Source organism: Dromiciops gliroides, chromosome 3 (genome assembly GCF_019393635.1).
Source record: "Dromiciops gliroides isolate mDroGli1 chromosome 3, mDroGli1.pri, whole genome shotgun sequence".
Taxonomy (NCBI): Eukaryota; Metazoa; Chordata; class Mammalia; order Microbiotheria; family Microbiotheriidae; genus Dromiciops; species Dromiciops gliroides.
The window spans coordinates 503,354,516-503,372,792 of NC_057863.1; the positions used below are offsets into that span (position 1 = coordinate 503,354,516).

Genomic DNA, 18,277 nt, shown 5'->3' on the forward strand with positions numbered 1-18,277 from the left:
AACCATTACCAGATCTCAAATAAAATAAAATAAAATAGAAAAGTTGTCCAATGGAATAATCTAAGCAAGCATGATTGAGAAATAATCAAGCAGAACAACCTAGCATTCAGTAAACAGTGAAGGACACAAACTACTATGATAAAGACTACTTGTTTGATAACAACTGGAAAGGGATTTGGCAGAAATTAGGTTTACAACATGTCAAAATAATTTCCAAATTGATTCTCAACCTAAAAGTGAAAGGCCATATCAAAAAGCAATTCAAGAATAATGGAAAGTAGTACTTTGTACAACTTGACTAGGGGACAAATTTTTAATCAAAATAGGGATAAAGGTTAATTCTTTTGGGGGGGTGGCAGAGCAATGAGGGTTAAGTGACTCACCCAGGGTTACACAGCTAATAAGTGTCAAGTGTCTGAGGCCAGATTTGAACTCAGGTCCTCCTGAATCCAGGGCCGATGCTTTATCCACTGTGCCACCTAGCTGCCCCCAAGGTTAATCTTAAAAGATAAAACAGACAATTTTGATTACATTAAATTTTTTTTAATTTTCAGGAACAAAATAAATGCATCTATAATAAGAAGAAATGTTGATTGGGGATTTTTTTTTTTTGCAATTTAACAGAGAGTTAGCAGAATCTCTGCTAAAATCTGATATCCAAGCCATATAAAGAATTGCTACAAATATATTAAAAACAGTTTTTTAAAAAAATAAATACAAACCATCAACAACCATATAAAGGAACACTCAAAATCACTCCAAATAGGGGGTATATAAACTAAAACTACTCCGAGGTTTTAACTCACACCCATCAGGTTGGCAAAAGTGACAAAAGTTTGGAAGTAATTTAGTAAATGTTGGAAGGACTGTAGAAAGACAAGTATATTGTTGGTGGAGCTATGAAACAATTCTAGAAAACAGTATAGAATTAGACTAGAAAACTCTATATCCTCTTTGATTTAACAATTAATATATCTCCTAGGTATATCCACAAAGGATGTCAAAAATGACTGAGCATTCCTACATGCACAAAAATATTTAGAGCAGCCCTTTATTTAGTATATCAAAAAAACTGATAGTCACTCTTCAGTCTGCTACTTTTCTCATTACTATTCAAGCAATCAATCAATAAACATATCACTCTTGTTATCTATACCTGGATATTTCCTTTATTAACAAAATATCAACCTTCCTGAAAGCAAAGTGCTCTCCATTGATTGCTTCATAGGATCATAGAATTATTGGGTCATGTTTGAAAAGTTTCAAGGGACCTCAGAGGCCATCTAATCTAACCCCCTCAATTTACAAGCAAGGAAACTGAGGCCTGAGCAGGTTAAATAATTTATCCAAGGTCACAAAAGTAGTAAGCAACAGAGAAAGAATTCAAACCCAGGCCCTGTGACTCCAGAGCCAATGTTCTTTCCACTAGAGGCACAAATTGTGGTATATGAGTGTAATGGAATATTATTGCATTAATGACAGAATATTTTTATATCACATTAAATTGACATTGAAACATAAGAAATGAAGAATTCACAGAAACTTGATATCAGACCCATATGAACTAATATAGGAAAAAGAAAGGAGAACTAGGACAAGTCTACACAATGACCACAACAATGTCTGGAAAACAATGTTGAAAGACATCAGAACTGTGTTCAATTCAGGAACCAGTCAAGTCCAGAGACTCAATGGTGAAGCATGCCTCCTCTTCTTAGCAGAGGAGTGGATGAGACATATGGTGTCAGATGTGACCAACATATTGGTCTGTTTTACTTCCCTGTTTTTCTCTTTTGTGGGCAACTAGGTGGTACAGTGGATAGAGTACCTGGCACGAAGTCAGGAAGACTCATCTTCTTTGACCTCAAACAGTTAACTAGCTGTGTGATCCTGGACAAGTCACTTAACCCTGTGTTTAGGGCTAAAATTCTAGCTAAACTGTCTAAAATATCTAATGAGTGGTCGCCAATAAATTATAAGCTTTAGCAAGAGTTAGACTTTTAAGCATTTATTAAGGAGAATAAGAATTTGGTTAAGAGAGAGAAAAAGGCCTAGATTCCTATCTATTAAAGTGAGAGCACATTTCTAGCTCCACTCTCCACCAAAGTCCAAAGGAAAGAGCCCCAGAGCGAGCGCCAGTCTCTTCCTTCCTCCTCCCACTAGCCACGTCACTTCCTGACGCCAAAGAAAAGACTCCTGGTCTTGCCCTCAAAAACCTTCACTTCATGGGTGGAACTCTTCTACAGTAAGTCTCCAGCAGGTGGTGTTATTCCAATCGTTACACCTGTTTGCCTCAGTTTCTTTATCTGTAAAATGAACCAGAGAAGTAAATAGCAAACCACTCCAGAATCTTTGCTGAGAAAACCCCAAATGGGGTCATGAAGAATCTAACACAATGGAACGACTTCTCTTTTACAAGGGAAGGTCCTGTTGAGTGGGGGAGAGGAGGTGAAAGGAATTGCTAAGTCACAGTAATAGAAGAAAGGAAAAAAAGCATCAACAAAACACTTGCTTCAAGCATAAAAATAGAAAAGAGAGTTTACCCCTAGCAAATACATACAGACAACTTAAAGGATTTCTCTCTCCCAAAGATAATTGCATTTGTGCCTTTCTTCTTCAGGCATGAGCCAGTCAATAACCAGTCAATAAATACTTATTAAGCAAGACCAAATGGGGTGTGGAGGTGTTCGTAGAGGCCTAGCACCTCTGGTGTGAGGGCTGCTGAGCCCTTTTCAGGGCTGCTCATCCACCTTTGGTGTCCACCTGCCACTCAACTCTCACCTGTGGCTCCAAGAAGCACACCAGCTACACCCCCTATAAAACCCTCTCGGCAGATAGACTAAACCAGGCTAAAGGTAACTGACAGGCCTCAAACCCTTTGGTGAGTTAGGGGGATGTCTACCCCGAGCATATGAATGTAGGCAGATATAGGATTGTAGAGGGAATAGAGGAAAGAGAAAACCAGTGGAGGAAGGATTAGGATTGCAAGGTCCCAAATATACTGGCCATAATAAAGAAAGGGAATTATCGAGGAAGAAGCAGCAGGCTCCAGATCCCTCTTCCCCTCTTCCAATCTGCTACTGAGACCCGAGGGGTTCCTTTGCTGATCTCTCCTTCTCTGCAGGATCAGCCCCTTGCCCAGCATGTCCAGGGCTGCCGGCTGAGCCAGACTCACAAAAACAAACTGCAAACAGGGAAACCTCTTCCAGCTAGGAGCCAGTTGACTTGCAAACTGTCTCCAGTCTGTTGCTAACAATTGCCTACAGCTGACACCCAGCACTGTGATCCTAGCAGATCTGGCGTAGAGTGGGGGCCCTTCGGGATGCACAGGGGGCTTGGACCAGGGCCCCAGAGTGGGGGGTATTGCACTTCTTTCCCTGGCACCCACTTCCAGGGTCAGGATGTCATTCAGAAAGCAGTCTGAGCAACCACCCCACCCCAAGTCAGTGCTAGGGCCGTGAGGCAGAAACCTAACCCGCTGCTGCTCCCCTTGAAAACATGCCAAAAAGGACAAGTTTCCACACAGATCTCTGGAGCAGATACTCAACTAGCTGCACTCACCTGCCCCCCAGGTCTCTTCCCCCTTCCCCCAGCTGCCCCATGCTTCAAGGAGACCATGCTTTTAAGCCTCTTGAGATCACAGGAGCCGCACATCAATTACCATTGGCCTTTGAAAGCCATGAAGCACAGTGAATGGGTCACTGGTTCTAGAGTCCAGAGATCCGGGTTCAAATGCCACCTCTGATATTTACTACCTGTGTGATCTTGAGCAGTCACCTCTCCTCTTCAGACCTCAGTTTCCTCATCTGTAAAATGAGAGTGTTGGAATAGGATTAATGTTATTATGTGTGTGTGTATATATATATATATATATATATATATATATATATATCTCCTATATCAGATTACCTGCTGTCTAGGGGAGGGGGGAGGGAGGGGAGGGAGGGAGAAAAATCTGAAATTGTAAAGCTTGTATAAACAAAGGTTGAGAACTATCTTTACATGTAACAGAAAAAAATAAAATACTTTATTAATTTTAAAAAATGTTGTAACATGTAATTAGGGAAAAATAAAATATAATTTTTAAAAAATGAGAGTGTTGGGTGATATGGCTTCTGAGTTTCCTTCTATCTTTAGAGTTTCCATGTGATTTCAAGAAGTAGAAAGGAAATCTAGTATAACTGAATCAAAGGTTCTAAGCTTATATCCTGATTGAACTACCCCCAACCTATAATAGTAACTTACTCTCATAGATTTGGGGCTCAAAGGGACCTTAGAGGCTAGCTAGTGAAGCCTGACCTTAGCCAAGTCACTCCAGGCCAAGATCTGAAATAGAGATCTCACAACTTGTTTCTATGGAGAATTCTGGGTAAGAGGTGGAGGGGTCTTCTTACACCTTACACCATCCCCCCCCCCAACATCCACTGCTATCCACTGACACTGGCCTCCTGGATATCCCTCCCCCATGACACTCCATCTCCTGGTTCTGGGCATTTTCTCTGACTGAACTCCATTCCTGGAATATTCTCACCCTTTGCATCCACCTCCTGACTTCTCTGACTTTCTTCAAGCCCCACCTAAAATCCCACCTTCTGTAGGAAGCTTTCCCAAGCCCTTTTAATTTGAGTAACTCCCTTCTGCCGCTTATTTCAAATTTATCCTACATATGGCTTGTTTGTACATAGGTGGTTCACGCATAACATGTTGTTCCCCACCCGCCAGTATCAGACTGTGAGGTCCTTGAGAACAGATACTGTTGGGGCAGCTAGGTGGTGCAGTGAATAGAGCACTGGCCCTGGATTCAGGAGGACCTGAGTTCAAATCTGGCCTCAAACACTTGACACTTACTAGCTGTGTGACCCTGGGCAAGTCACTTAACCCTGATTGCCTCACTAAAAAAAAAATTAGACACTAGCTGTGACCCTGGGCAAGTCACTTAACCCTGTTTGCTTCAGTTTCTTCATCTGTAAAATGAGGTAGAGAAAGAAATGGTAAACCACTCTAGCATCTTTGCCAAGAAAACCTCAAACAGGGTCACAAAAAGTCAGACAAAACCAAAACAACTGAGCATCAACAACAATAACAGGTAAAGAAAAACAAAACTGAGATGCTCCCTGCCCTCACAGAGCTTTTAGTCTATCGAAGGAAACACCATGAACCCATATAAATATATACAAAATAAATACAAGGTAATTTAGGCAGTAGGCAGAAACACTAGCAGTCTCCTGGGGATGGGGAAAGGCCCCCAGAAGATGCTGAAACTGGTGCTGAGCTTTCAAGGAAACTAAGAATTTTAGTCTCTGCAGAGGCAGACAGATGGGAGACAATGATGTGTTTAAGGATGAGCAGGAAGGCCAGTTTTTCTGGATTGTAGAGTAAATAAAGAGGAGTAATGTATGATACCACTACAGATGTAGGTTAGAACAGGTTGCAAAAGGCCTTAAATGCCAAACAGAGGATTTTATATTTGGTCCTGGATGTGAAGGAAACCTCTGGAGTCTCTTGAGTAGGACAGTACCATGTGCAGCATGGATTAGAGTGGGGAAAGATTTATGGTGGCGAGACCCATTAGGAGCCTATTTTACCAGTCCAAATAAGGGGTGATGAGGGCCTGAACTAGGGTGGCAGCTATGTGAGAAGAGAAGGGGGTGGATGCAAGGAGGGAAAAAAGCAGGAAAAAGTGTAACATCATGCCTCCCTCATTCCCATGCACGGAAGAAACAGGACGGGATAATGCCCTGGGCATAAACACCCATTGGCCAACCATGTCAACTGTGGTAAGGGAAGGGAGGAAGATACTGTCTGTGTCCAAGCTGTTTGTGTCCTGGATGATAGCGGAGAATCATTTGCAAAGAGTTGGGGTCCCCATTGCATTGACTGTGGAGTCTTAATTAAAATGCTTTTTTTCCATAAGCAGCAAGAAGAGCAAGCCCTGCGTTCCTCACTTCACATCAGCCTGTTTCAAGGGAACTTGCTAACTTCTGAATCATAGGATGCTTAGAGCTGGGAGATTATCTAGATTATCTAGTCCAAAAATCTCCCCACATTTTACAGATGAAGAAATTGGAATTTATGGAAGCTAAATGGTCAATTAGCACTGGATAGAGTATTAGACTTGGAGGTAGAAAGATCTAAATTCAAATCCTGCCGCTGAGTTGTGTGACCCTAGGCAAGTCAATCTCTCTCAGCCTCAGTTTCCTTATCTGGAAAATGGGCATAGTAATAGTACCTACCTCCCAGGGCTGTTGTGAGGATCAAATGAGATAACATATATGAAGTGTTCTGCAAACCTTAAAGGGCTCTTTAAATGCAAGCTTTTGTTGTTGCCCTTCTTCTTGTTGTTCTTCTTGTTGTTGTTACATGACTTGCTCAAGGTCTCACAGCTGATAAATGACAGAGCTGGATAGTGACTCAAGTCTTCTGATTGCCACATTGTGCTTTTTATTACTCCATTCTGCCTGTTACCCTCCCCCGCCCCCGCCCCCCAGGGTCCATCTTTCTAGCTCTATCTACTGAATGGAACTTGTATTGAATATATGGGCCCCCTTGGCCACTCAATGGTTAATTTGGTTTTCCCGAGTTGACAACAAACACACCACCAAAACAGGCAACTATTTTTATCCCTGGATTAATCACAAAAGGCTAACGCTTCCACCTTCCCTGTGATTAAAAATTAGGAGACCAAATTCTATAGTGGTACAGGATAATAACCAATCCAGCTAGTGTGATGTATGAATAATGCATCTCCCGGGCTGGCTGTTCCACTGCTCCTCTCCCCCTCCACTGCCTCCCTCTCACTGTCTCTTCTGCCCAAGTTTGAATGGAGAGGTAATGAGTTGCTCTCCTTCCGGTAAAGTTACAGCTGTGGAGAACGACTGTTGATTTCTATTCAGTTTGTCGGCCCCATGCATCCTCCCCCAGCCTTTCCTCCTTCTGCTGCATAGGCACACACACACACACACACACACACACACATACACACCCACAGCCACCATCCCCCATCCACACCCCTCACCCCCATCTGGTGTGTAATGAGCCGAGGGCCAATCAATAATGCATGCCTACATGAATAACCAGGATGATAACCACTTATTTGGGAAGATGCAATCAAGACCCATTCTAAGTGTATATGTGTGTGTGTGCTTGTGTGTATGTGTGTGTACATATGAGCCTAATCTCTCCTTATCTCCATGTCTCTGTTACCCCTAATTCAATAGACTGAAGCACAAGCAAAAAAGATATTAGGAAATGTTTCAAGAGAATTGAATACCTATAGGTATTCTTTGGAGACCTTGGGCATGAGGACACAGGTCAAAACATCATGAAGACTGTGGGGTTGGAGTATGACTCAGAAAGACTCAAACAAGAGGCCTGACCATTTGGGGCACTTGTGGTCTTTACAGGAGGCAGCAAACACAAGGGAGTAGAGGGAAAGGGAATAGAGACATGGTTGTACACAGATGACAGGGGGTCCAGAGCCCTGCATCTTATTCTTCCTCCTAAAATACTAGTATGCGTTTCCAACTATCTAATGTAGACTGAGATCATCGAGGCCTTACTAACTCTTGTCTACCTTGGAGCCTCAGTTAGGGAGGCAAGAGCAGTGGGTAGGTAGGTGAACAAGGAGAGGATATTAGGCCTTATCCATTTTCTTTCTTTGTGGAAAGGTCAAGGCCGGTCACTTTTCCCTCGGTGAATCAGCTCTCTCCTCTGCAGTGGAGTGGGAAGGAGCCTTCTCTGCATCTTTGGGATGAAATTCCCATTATTGAGAGAAAACCATTAGCTGCTCTGCACTCCCCCGTTTATCAGAACCCATAATCATCCTCCTTCCCCACCCTGAACCATCTTGTGATCAGGGAGCTCTGACCAACCCTGACCAACCCAGGGAAGGCAAGCCAAGGACTAATGAGTATTTAGCAAGCCCCCAAATTAAAGGCTGTGAGCAGTGTTGGGCCAGTGGGTTGTCATTACTGCTGAGCCCCCAGGGTCCCTGGCCATCCCACCCAGAGAGGCCATCTGCACCGAGCTGTGGGACCACCCAGCAAGACTTTGGCTGAAAAGAGAAAGGACTGAGAGGGGTTGAATGACCTCAAAAAAGCCAGCACATCTTCCTTCAGCCAAGATTGGGGAAGATAAAAGGAAGGGGAATGGGATAGGGAGAAGAGGAGCAACTGATTTCATATTAGAAACACTGAGGGATTCACTTTCTCATCCAAAGTATAAGGAGGAGGCCATTTAGAATTTAGTGATAGCATCAGGAAGTTTAGCCAGAGTGAAACTGGAGACAGAAGGATAGATGTGATGAACTCCAAGGGGCAGGGACTTCCATTTAAGAATAATAGTTAGTACCATGTGGGCCCTCAGAGAACATCTAGTCCAACCCCCTCATTTTTCAGATGAGTAAACTAAAGCCCTAATTTTATAATTAAAGAGATTTGCCCAAGGTCACACAAGTAGGAAGTAGGAGAATCAGGATCCAAAGTTCATTCCCCTGACTTCATATCCAGTGGACTTACCATTGTACTATACTACCTCTCAATGCCCAGCTGGCTCTGAGACAGAGAAGAGTTATTGATGGGAGGAGATGTTAGAGGAAATGGCTTAGGAGGTCCTGGAGCTATCATATGGCATGTTTGGAACCCAGGAAGAAGTTTACACCTTGAAGGGGACTCTGGGAAGGAGAGAAGGAAGGAAGGAAGGAGGGAGGGAGGGAGGGAAGGAGGGAGGGAGGGAAGGAGAGAGGGAAGGAAGGAAGGAAGGAAGGAAGGAAGGAAGGAAGGAAGGAAGGAAGGAAGGAAGGAAGGAAGGAAGGAAGGAAGGAAGGAAGGAAGGAGGGAAGGAAGAAAGAAAGAAAGGGAAGGAGGGAAGAAAACAAGCATGAAACCATCCCTACTCTCAATGGACATGAAAGTATAAAAAGCTTGATCATTTTAAATAAATTCCATTTTTATTTTTCAATTCAATTATTATGAGACTTTACCTAGCCCACTCTGAAAAAGTTGACCCACCAGAGAGAATAGTCTTTGGCCAATCACACACACACACACACACACATTCACCCACCCGAATCAATTAACAAGGTGTTTATTAAGCATGTGCTAGGCACCATGCTAGGTATTGGGGATATACCTGCTAGAGTAGCCCAGCCAAGGCTTGTTGTAGAAACCCATCCACTGCTAACCTTCCTACAGAGAAAGAAATAACGAGCCCCAAGGAAAATGTCACTTGCTGGCCTCCAACCTGATCTGTCTGTTATGCTTCTCTCCCACAGTACCTCCTGATGATCCAGTCATCCTGGGAGGACCAGTGATCAGTCTTCGTGCAGGAGACCCCCTCAACCTCACCTGCCATGCTGACAATGCCAAGCCCGCTGCCTCTATTATCTGGATGAGAAAAGGAGAGGTCATGAACGGGGCCACCTACTCCAAGGTGAGACACTGGACTGGAAAGGGCTGGGAGAGGGTGGCAGACATGGACTTTTCTCTCAGTTCACAGAATTGCAGAATGCTAAAGTTAGGAAACACCTTAGAAATGATAATACAATTCTAGATCGCAGTCTGGATAGGACCTCGGAGATCATCTGTTCTGAGGCCCAGAGAAGGCAAGGCACCTGCCAATGGTCACACAGGTAGAAGTAGGTCACAGAGATAGATGTGTTTCAAACCAAGGTACTCTTTCCACTATATAATACAGGAATCCTTTCCACATCACAATTTTACCCATTGAGGTTTTTGACAGATGGCAGGTTGACATAAGAACTTAAATGGAAATTTGGGGATTATAGACGACACATAAAGGCCTGCAGATGACATAGAAAAAGTTTAGAAACTCGGAAATGTATAAAATATATGTATAGTATTATATAACATAGCCTTAACCCAAATTCTACAATAAGGTACTGAAAACACCCCATAAAAAAGAAAAAAATCAGACTTCTCTGGTACAAAGGAAGGGCCAAAAAGTTTTACACTCCTAACTCCTGTGTCATGGAAGGGACAACTTTATTGATTCCCCTCAGCCCAACATGCTCTTCATCAGTGAAGGGTTTTAAGTCTTATTGGCTGCCCCTATTCCTATTCCGAGAAGATGAACCCTCAAATTCAAAGAAATTCATGCTTTTGTTTTGTTTGTTTTTTGGTGAGGCAATTGGGGTTAAGTGACTTGCCCAGAGTCACACAGCTAGTGAGTATCAAGTGTCACATTTGAACTCAGGTCCTCCTGAATCCAGGGCCACTGCTTTATCCACTGCGCCACCTAGCTGCCCGGAATTCATGCTTTTTAAGAGAAATGGTTCCAGGTTTAGAACTGCCATACCAGGTCAACAGCAGAAACCCAGACTCCAGGGCCCCTTCATCCCTACACCCACCAGTCTGGGTGATAAACTCCTTCCCTTCAGCATAGTCCCAAGCCCTGGGGCTCTGAGAAGCAATTTATTAGGAGATAAATCCTCCAGCTTGTCTTTCTAGTCGGGAGCCACCCAGCTGTATCATTAAACATGAACATATGACAATGAGAATATTCCAATCAGATGAGGGCAGAGGGGAAGGAAACAGACATTCGTCCCAGACTTGTCAGGGAATGTTTCCTTCCTAAGCCTTAAGTAGCAGCTGGACTTTATGGCCTCAGAAAAGAAAAGATGAAATTTAACAGAACCCAGCAGAGGGCAGAAAGGGCTAAGGACAGCTGCCAAAAACTTAGATGACCTCCTGTCCCTCATTCCAAAGCCTGAAATTGGGATGTCAAGTTCAACTCTGCAAATATTTACTGATCACCTCCTCTCTGTCAAACATACATGGGGAATGCAGAATAAGAAGAAGCACAGAGCCCTACAATGGAATCCAGGATAAAGCCCAAATTCCTGTTTTCTGGGGGCTCACAGTTTTGTTGGGGAGACAAGACCATAGAGAATCAGGTACTACTGCACGATTTGGGAGAACCTCAAATTTCCATCAGATTACTTCTCCTCTTTTTTCCCCTCCCCCTTTTCAAGATTTACGATCCAACGGTGCTGCTTGGGCTTCCTCTCTTCTCTGCTAAAGCACCCAGCAATTACTCTTAGCAAAATGTCACATCTGTTTTCTGTAATTGATGAAGAGTAGGTCTGGGAGCAGCAAAAAGTGGAAAGGGAAAGGAGCTTCTCTGAAAAGGGGGATGAGTCCAAGAGGAGATCTCCACAAAGAACTGTAATAATATCGACAATGACGATGACGACAACAACAGAGACACCTCCCTCACGAGCACTTTATATTTTTCAAGGCAAATATGATCCTCAGAATGATGTGTAAAGCAAACAGATGCTATGAGTCTAGGCAGTATATAGTTTATAGAGCACTGGGCATGAAGTCAGAAACACTTAAGTTTCTTGGGGGCAGCTAGGTGATACAGTGGATAAAGCACTGGCCCTGGATTCAGGAGGACCTGAGTTCAAATCCGTCCTTAGACACTTGACACTGACTAGCTGTGTGACCCTGGGCAAGTCACTTAACCCCAATTGCCCCACAAAAAAAAAACCACTTAAGTTTGTTATCCTACCTTGGTCACTTACAAGCTATATGTGGTGACTGTGGACAAGTCACCTAACCTCTTTTAGCCTCAGTTTCCTCATCAGCAAAATAGCCATAATAACTGCATCTACTTTATAAGATTGTTGTGAGGATCAAGTGAGATAATATATTGTAAAGGGCTTTGGAAACCTTTAAGGTTATAGAAACACTAGCTATTATTATGATGTGTTTTCCAGATGAAGACACTGAGGCCAAGAGAGGTTAAATTACTTACCCACAGTCACACAGCTAGCTAGTCTGAGAGTCAGGACTAGAACCAGGTCCCCAAACCCTAAAGAGACTATTCTACCTACTATTGCTGGAGAAGGGGAGGAGACCAAGGAGTTGGGAAATGTGATGTGGGAGGCTTATATCTCACAGGCATTAATTATGTGGTCAATATAATTATCTTTGTCATCATCTATAGGATTTTTCCTCCAGAGATGATGTCCAAGTATCTTTCTGAGCACCAAGGGGGCCAGTCAATAAGTATTTATTAAGCACTTACCATATACCAGGCACTAGGGGTGGTTTTATTGCTCCAGGAATTCTCCTATGGCATTATTTGGATGTTTTTTGCAGTGATCATGTCATGAGTTTGAGAGCTCACTGCCTTTCCTCCGCCATCTTGGCTCCACCCTGGAAGTCATTAGGGGTGGTTTAAAAAAAAAAATAAGACAAACCCTGTTCCTGAGTCCAGGTTTTCTATGCTAAAATATCTCTCAAAAACAGAAATTCCTGGATGATTGGCATTTATGGCCCTCCCCATCGAGAGTGTGCTGAAGTCAGCTCGAACCCAAGTTTACTGTTAGATTTTCAGTATAAGCGTTTACACCTTGGAAATTGGCAAACACTAAGAATCAGGGCTTGATTTATTGTTTTGAAGATTGTCTAGACTTAAGAAAGTGATAGCGGGAATGTGAATAATGCAGATTAAACTCAGTGTGTCATGCATATGCTTTTTTTTTCTTCAGAGAACCAGTTGTTAAATATTGACCAGCACCCCCTTAGGCTCCTCTTTCCCATGGTTAAGGATACCAAATGATGAGGCAAAGGATTTGTTTTATTGTTCAGTAGTTTTTAGTCATGTCCAACTCTCCCATGACCCCATTTAGGGTTTTCTTGGCAAAGATACTGGAATGGTTTGACATTTTCTTCTCCAGTTCATTTTACAGATGAAGTAATTGGGGCAAACGGGGTTACCTTACCTGCCCAGAGTCACACAACTAATAAGTGTCTGAGGCCAGATTTGAACTCAGGAAGATGAGTCTTCCTGACTCCAGGCCCAGCACTCTATCTATTGCACCACCTAGCTGCCCCTAGGCAAAGGATAGAATTCAACAAACATTCATTAAGCACATACTATATACAGGGTACTGAGCTAGACACTAAAGGGTACCTTGGCAATAGACACCACCCTTTCTTAGTGGATAAGGCTGGGAAAGAGAGCCATTTGAATGGGATAGTTTTCCTCCCCTTGCTTTAAGGGTATACAGTGATAGAAGCCCACCTAGCTAGAAGAAGAAACAAAAAACATGTCAAACATGCAGACCTAGGATTCTTTGCTCTAAAGGGGTCTCTGGGCACAGATAGCTTTTACTCAACTCAATCAGTAAGCATTGACTAAGCACCCACATGGGCAGCTAGGTACAGTGGATAGAGTGCCAGGCCTGGAATCAGGAAGACCCATCTTCCTGGGTTCAAATCTGGCCTCAGATACTTACTAACTGTATGACCCTGGGCAAGTCACTTACCCCTTTTTACTTCAGTCTCCTCATCTAGAAAATGAGCTGGAGAACAAAAATGGCAAACCACTCCAGTATCTCTTTGAAGAAGACCCTAAATGGGGTCACAAAGAGTCAGACACAATTGAAACAACTGAATAACAAAGCATCCACACTACATCCAGCTCCTCACTGAATGCTATGGAATAGTCCAAGAAATATGACATGTCACCTGTCCTCTATTCTGCCCTCCACACAGCTACCAGATTGATATTCCTAAAGCATGGATCTCACCATGTCACTCACTTTCCTGCTCAAGAAGCTCCTGTGGCTCCTTTTTGCCTCAAGGATCAACTATCAGCTCTTCTGTATGGCCTTGAAACTCCTTCACAATCTGTTGGGGTTTTTTTGTTTTGGTTTGGGTTTGGGGGGGGGGGTTGGCGGGACAATGAGGGTTAAGTGACTTGCCTAGGGTCACACAGCTAGTAAGTGTCAAGTGTCTGAGGCCGGATTTGAACTCAGGTACTCCTGAATCCAGGGCCAGTGCTTTATCCACTGCGCCACCTAGCTGCCCCTCACAATCTGTTTTGAACCTATCTTTCCATGTCCCAGACAAATTGGACTATATGCTTTTCCCCATATCTGACATCTCCCATCTCCATGCATTGGCCCAGGCTGTCCCCCCCAATCACTTTCCAGCATCTTCCCTTCCTTATCTCCCCATCTTGAAATCTTTAGCTTCTTTCAATACTCTGCTGAAGTGCTACCTCCTAAAAGAAACCTTTGGGCAGCTAGGTGGCACAGTAGATAAAGCACTGGCCTTGGATTCAGGAGTACCTGAGTTCAAATCTGGCCTCAGACACTTGACACTTACTAGCTGTGTGACCTTGGGCAAGTCACTTAACCCTCATTGCCCCCCCCCCAAAAAAAAAACAACAACAAGAAACCTTTCCTGATTTCCCAGATTGTTAGTTGTCTCTCCCACCCTAATAGTACTTTGTATAAGTTTTGTATACAAATTGTTCCTTCCCAATAGATCATGGTTTCCTTGGGGACAGGGGCTATTTCATTTTTGTCTTCATATGCCCCGTGCTTTGCTCAGTGTCTGGCACATAGTACTTAATACTCGAGGTATGTGTTAGATCGAACCGAATTGGGCCTATAAGGAGACATGAAAAGTTAACTGATGATACGAATAGTTACAAGAGATGTCACAAGACAATCTGTGATGAGGTGACATGTAACTGGTACAGAAAAATGAAATAGGAGTTCAGAGAAAGGAGGATGGACCCACAGGTGGCTGGAGACTCCATGTTTCTCTTTCCTGGTCCAATCCCTATATTCATCTGGCCTCACAATACTGCAGATATGTTGGCTTTTCCCTCTTGCGCCTCTGAAGTGGGTGCTTACATACCCAAACGTCCAAGCTGGCCCTTCCAAAGTCTCTGCATTGGCTTTGCTTTCTCTCTCCCTCTCCTCCAGATAGCCAGCATCATCAGGCTGTCTGAGTATGAGTGTGTCCTTCCATTCCATGTGTTTTCATCTGGGCTTCTGGGCCTTGGAGTTGGCAGTGGCATTATCATCCGAAATTCCAACAAATAAATAGATAAGAGAGTGGGAGGAGAGGTGACAGAAGAGGTTTTGATCTCCTCAGAAGAAGGAGGAAGGAGATGCTTGGCAAGAGAGCTGCTGAGGCAAGAGTCAAGGGGAGAGAATGCCTGCTGAACCACCCTGGTTTGGTTTCTGACCAGGCCATGCTCCGGGGTCTGGATTGAATCACCCCATCAGAACCAGGCCCAGAGAAAGCAGCTTTCTCTCTATGCCCCAGGCCTTTCTCAACAAATGGAGCTTCTGCTGTTAGTGTTCACAAACATAGGCTCTTCCAATCAATTATATACCATCAGAGCCTTAGCAACAGAAAGGACCTCTGAGTTTCTGTAGTGGAACCTCCAGTCACATTTTACAGATAAAGAAACTAAGACCTAAGAAGGTGAAATGTTTTCCTAATATCACATAGGTAATAACAGAGACAGCTAGCTGGTGCAGTGAACAGAGATCTGGGCCATTATCCAGGAAGACTCATCTTCCTGAGTTCAAATCCAGCCTCAGACACTATCGCTGTAAACCTGAGCAAGGCACTTAACCCTGTTCGCCTCAGTTTTCTCATCTGTAAAATGAGGTGGAGAAGGAAATGGCAAAACCACTCCAGTATCTTTACCAAGAAAACTCCAAATGGGGTCATGGAGAGTCGGACATGACTGTACACCACCAGTAAGTAGCAGAGCTGGGATTTAAACCCAGGTTCTTGACTCCTTGTTCATTATACTTCAGCTGAGAAGACAAAACTAGCACAAGTGAAATCAGTAGCAAAACAATCAAATAAGGATAGTGGCTGACATCTGTGTGTTGCTTTAAGGTTGACCAAATGCTCTGTACACATTTAATACAAATAACACAGATGGAAAGGTGGTGATATGTGGTTGGAGCCAGAAAAGTGTACCTTTGACACATACTTGCTGTGTGACATTGAACAAGTCATTCACCCTCTTCAAGCCCCAGGCAACTCTCTGAGACTCCTATAAATTGCAGAGCAGGTGTTGGCTGCTAGACAGTTTCCTCATTGGGAGTGTGACATACCAGCAAAATCACAGGTTTGGTCTTTTTTCTTAAAAAAAAAAGGGTACAAATAATGCTAGAAGAGTTTAGAGCAGCAAGATTGATGTGGGGTGTAGTCGTCAGAGGCCCCATAGAGAAGATTAGTCCACAGGTTATAGAGTCAATACACCCAGTAAAGTTGGTCATCTCAGACCCAAGCCTCCAGCCTCACCAGCCCTAGAAGTCCCCATAGTTGACATGCCTGCAGACACAAGATGCTGCTCAAATAAATCTGTCCCCCTCCTCCCTGTACCAATACCTTTGCCCACAGGGCTCTCAGAGCCCGTGATAATTAGGAGCTGTGGAGGGTGGTCCTCTCCCTGCCAGCACTGACTCCTATGAAATTAATTAGGGCTCAGATCATTATAATGTAATCATTAGGAACTAATTCCAATCACCACAACCCTCTCAGCTGTGCCCTCCCCTTCTGCTCCCATGCCCCCCAGCCCCAGCCTCCTTTGTTTCCCAGCTGTAGGCTAGAAGAAGGAATCTCCACAATGATTGCCCCACTGGGGTAAGAAGAGATTTGAGGGGGCAGCTAGATGGCACAGTGGTTAAAGCACCGGCCCTGGATTCAGGAGTACCTGAGTTCAAATCCGGCCTCAGATGCTTGACACTTACTAGCTGTGTGACCCTGGGCAAGTCACTTAACCCCCATTGCCTGCAAAAAAAAAAAGAAGAAGAAGAGATTTGAGAAAGAAAATGAAGCACTGAGAATACCAAGGAAACAATGTTCCTCTGATAGCTACTAAAAAGCCCCTATTCCCCGAGCCCCTCTAGTGAGAGGGTACTGCCTCATCCCACCCCTAACTCCTACCCAGAAGGCAATTTGGGATTGCCAAAGGAGAGATTTGCCTGGCAGCCTGTGAAGAGTCCTGAGGAGAGACTGCACACTGTGGGCTGGAGGATCTGCTTTTATCCTTGCTGGCTCATACCCTGGGTCAGTTAGGCCTCATGACTCTGCTGAGAAGTATGGCCTTGGCCTCATGTGGCCCTGAAGGGAGTGCTAAGTCTCAAAAGCATCAGAGGTACAAGGAACCTTTAAGGAAACTAAGTCTAGCAACTGGGGTCCAGGTCCTGGTGATGTCTCTTATGTTTCGCTTGGTCCCTCGACCCCAGCCAGTCCTAACTATCTCTAGGAATACCAGAGGTAGTAGAAAGGAAATATTTATTAGATGATCCTTACCCTGAAGGAGCTTTCAGTCTAGCTGAGCAAGCTAACCTGATGTACACGAAACCATGAGTAGGGTTTTTTTGTTTTGTTTTGTTTTGTTTTTTTGCGGGGCAATGAGGGTTAAGTGACTTGCCTAGGGTCACACAGCTAGTAAGTGTCAAGTGTCTGAGGCTGGATTTGAACTCAGGTACTACTGAATCCAGGGCCAGTGCTTTATCCACTGTGCCACCTAGCTGCCCCCCAGGGGTTTTTTTAATGTACTGAGCATAGTCATTTTCTTTTGCCAAGCATTTTAAGATTTACACACAAGATTTCATTTGATATAAGATGCCACATATAGATCAAGAGTGAAGGGGGGGCAGCTAGAGGTTTCATGGAGGAGATTACCCTACAAACTTCAAGGAAAACACCCAATTGCTCAGTATAATCTCACCTAAAATACACACACACACAGGTCAAAGAGGGAGCAGTCACAGCCTTGTAGCAGTGTGGCCCTTCTAACAGTGCAGTAATGACAGAGTAATAAGAAATCCCCTAACTAGTGCCTTATAATTAATACCCTTCCTAACCCAGAGCTGATTTACATGCTAATAAACCTTTCTGTAGCCAGAGGGTGGCCTCTCTGTGTCTCTAGGGTGCCTCAAGAATCAGACTCACTCCCAGAAAATGAAAGAAGGGAAAAGAGAGGAGGGTACAGAGGAGAGGAGACTAGAAAAAAAGAGAAGAAAAGGACAAAAGAAAAGAGTAGACAGAAAAGGGGAGAGAATTGGACAAGTGAAGAAAGGAAGAAGGAAGAACAGACTAGGCCGGCAATCCCTAAAAGGAACTTCCTGGAGACCTGAAATTGTATGCCTCAGAGTAAAGAAGGAAAGAAGGTTTTGTGTTATCGATGGTTTTTACCTCTAAGATATTAAATCAGGTACTTCGGCAGCTCCATGATTTCAAAGACGGAAGCTCCTTCCCCCAGCAGATATCAGAACCACTCCCTGCCTTCTTCTCCTGTGTGATCCTTGACTAATCTCCATGGAGCATCTACCAAAGAGATGGAGGCCTGTTCCTCTTGAACTTTAATGTCTAGGTGGTAAAAATATACCAACCCAGGAGATTGCACATGTATCCAAAATAATATTACATGTGATAATCTCTCCGCATGAAAATCAGCTAAATTTCCTCTGTATTGC

The 18,277-nt window shown here is 43.8% G+C and overlaps 1 protein-coding gene across 3 annotated transcripts in view; it reads left to right on the plus strand.

The window, feature by feature from the left end:
- KIRREL3 (kirre like nephrin family adhesion molecule 3) overlaps nt 1-18,277 on the plus strand; it is a 781,754-nt gene that overhangs the window by 706,513 nt on the left and 56,964 nt on the right. For all 3 annotated transcript variants that reach the window (XM_043996444.1, XM_043996445.1, XM_043996443.1), the window contains exon 6: nt 9,272-9,429. In XM_043996444.1, coding sequence (XP_043852379.1) covers nt 9,272-9,429 — 158 coding nt within the window. The remainder of the gene's footprint in view (nt 1-9,271; nt 9,430-18,277) is intronic.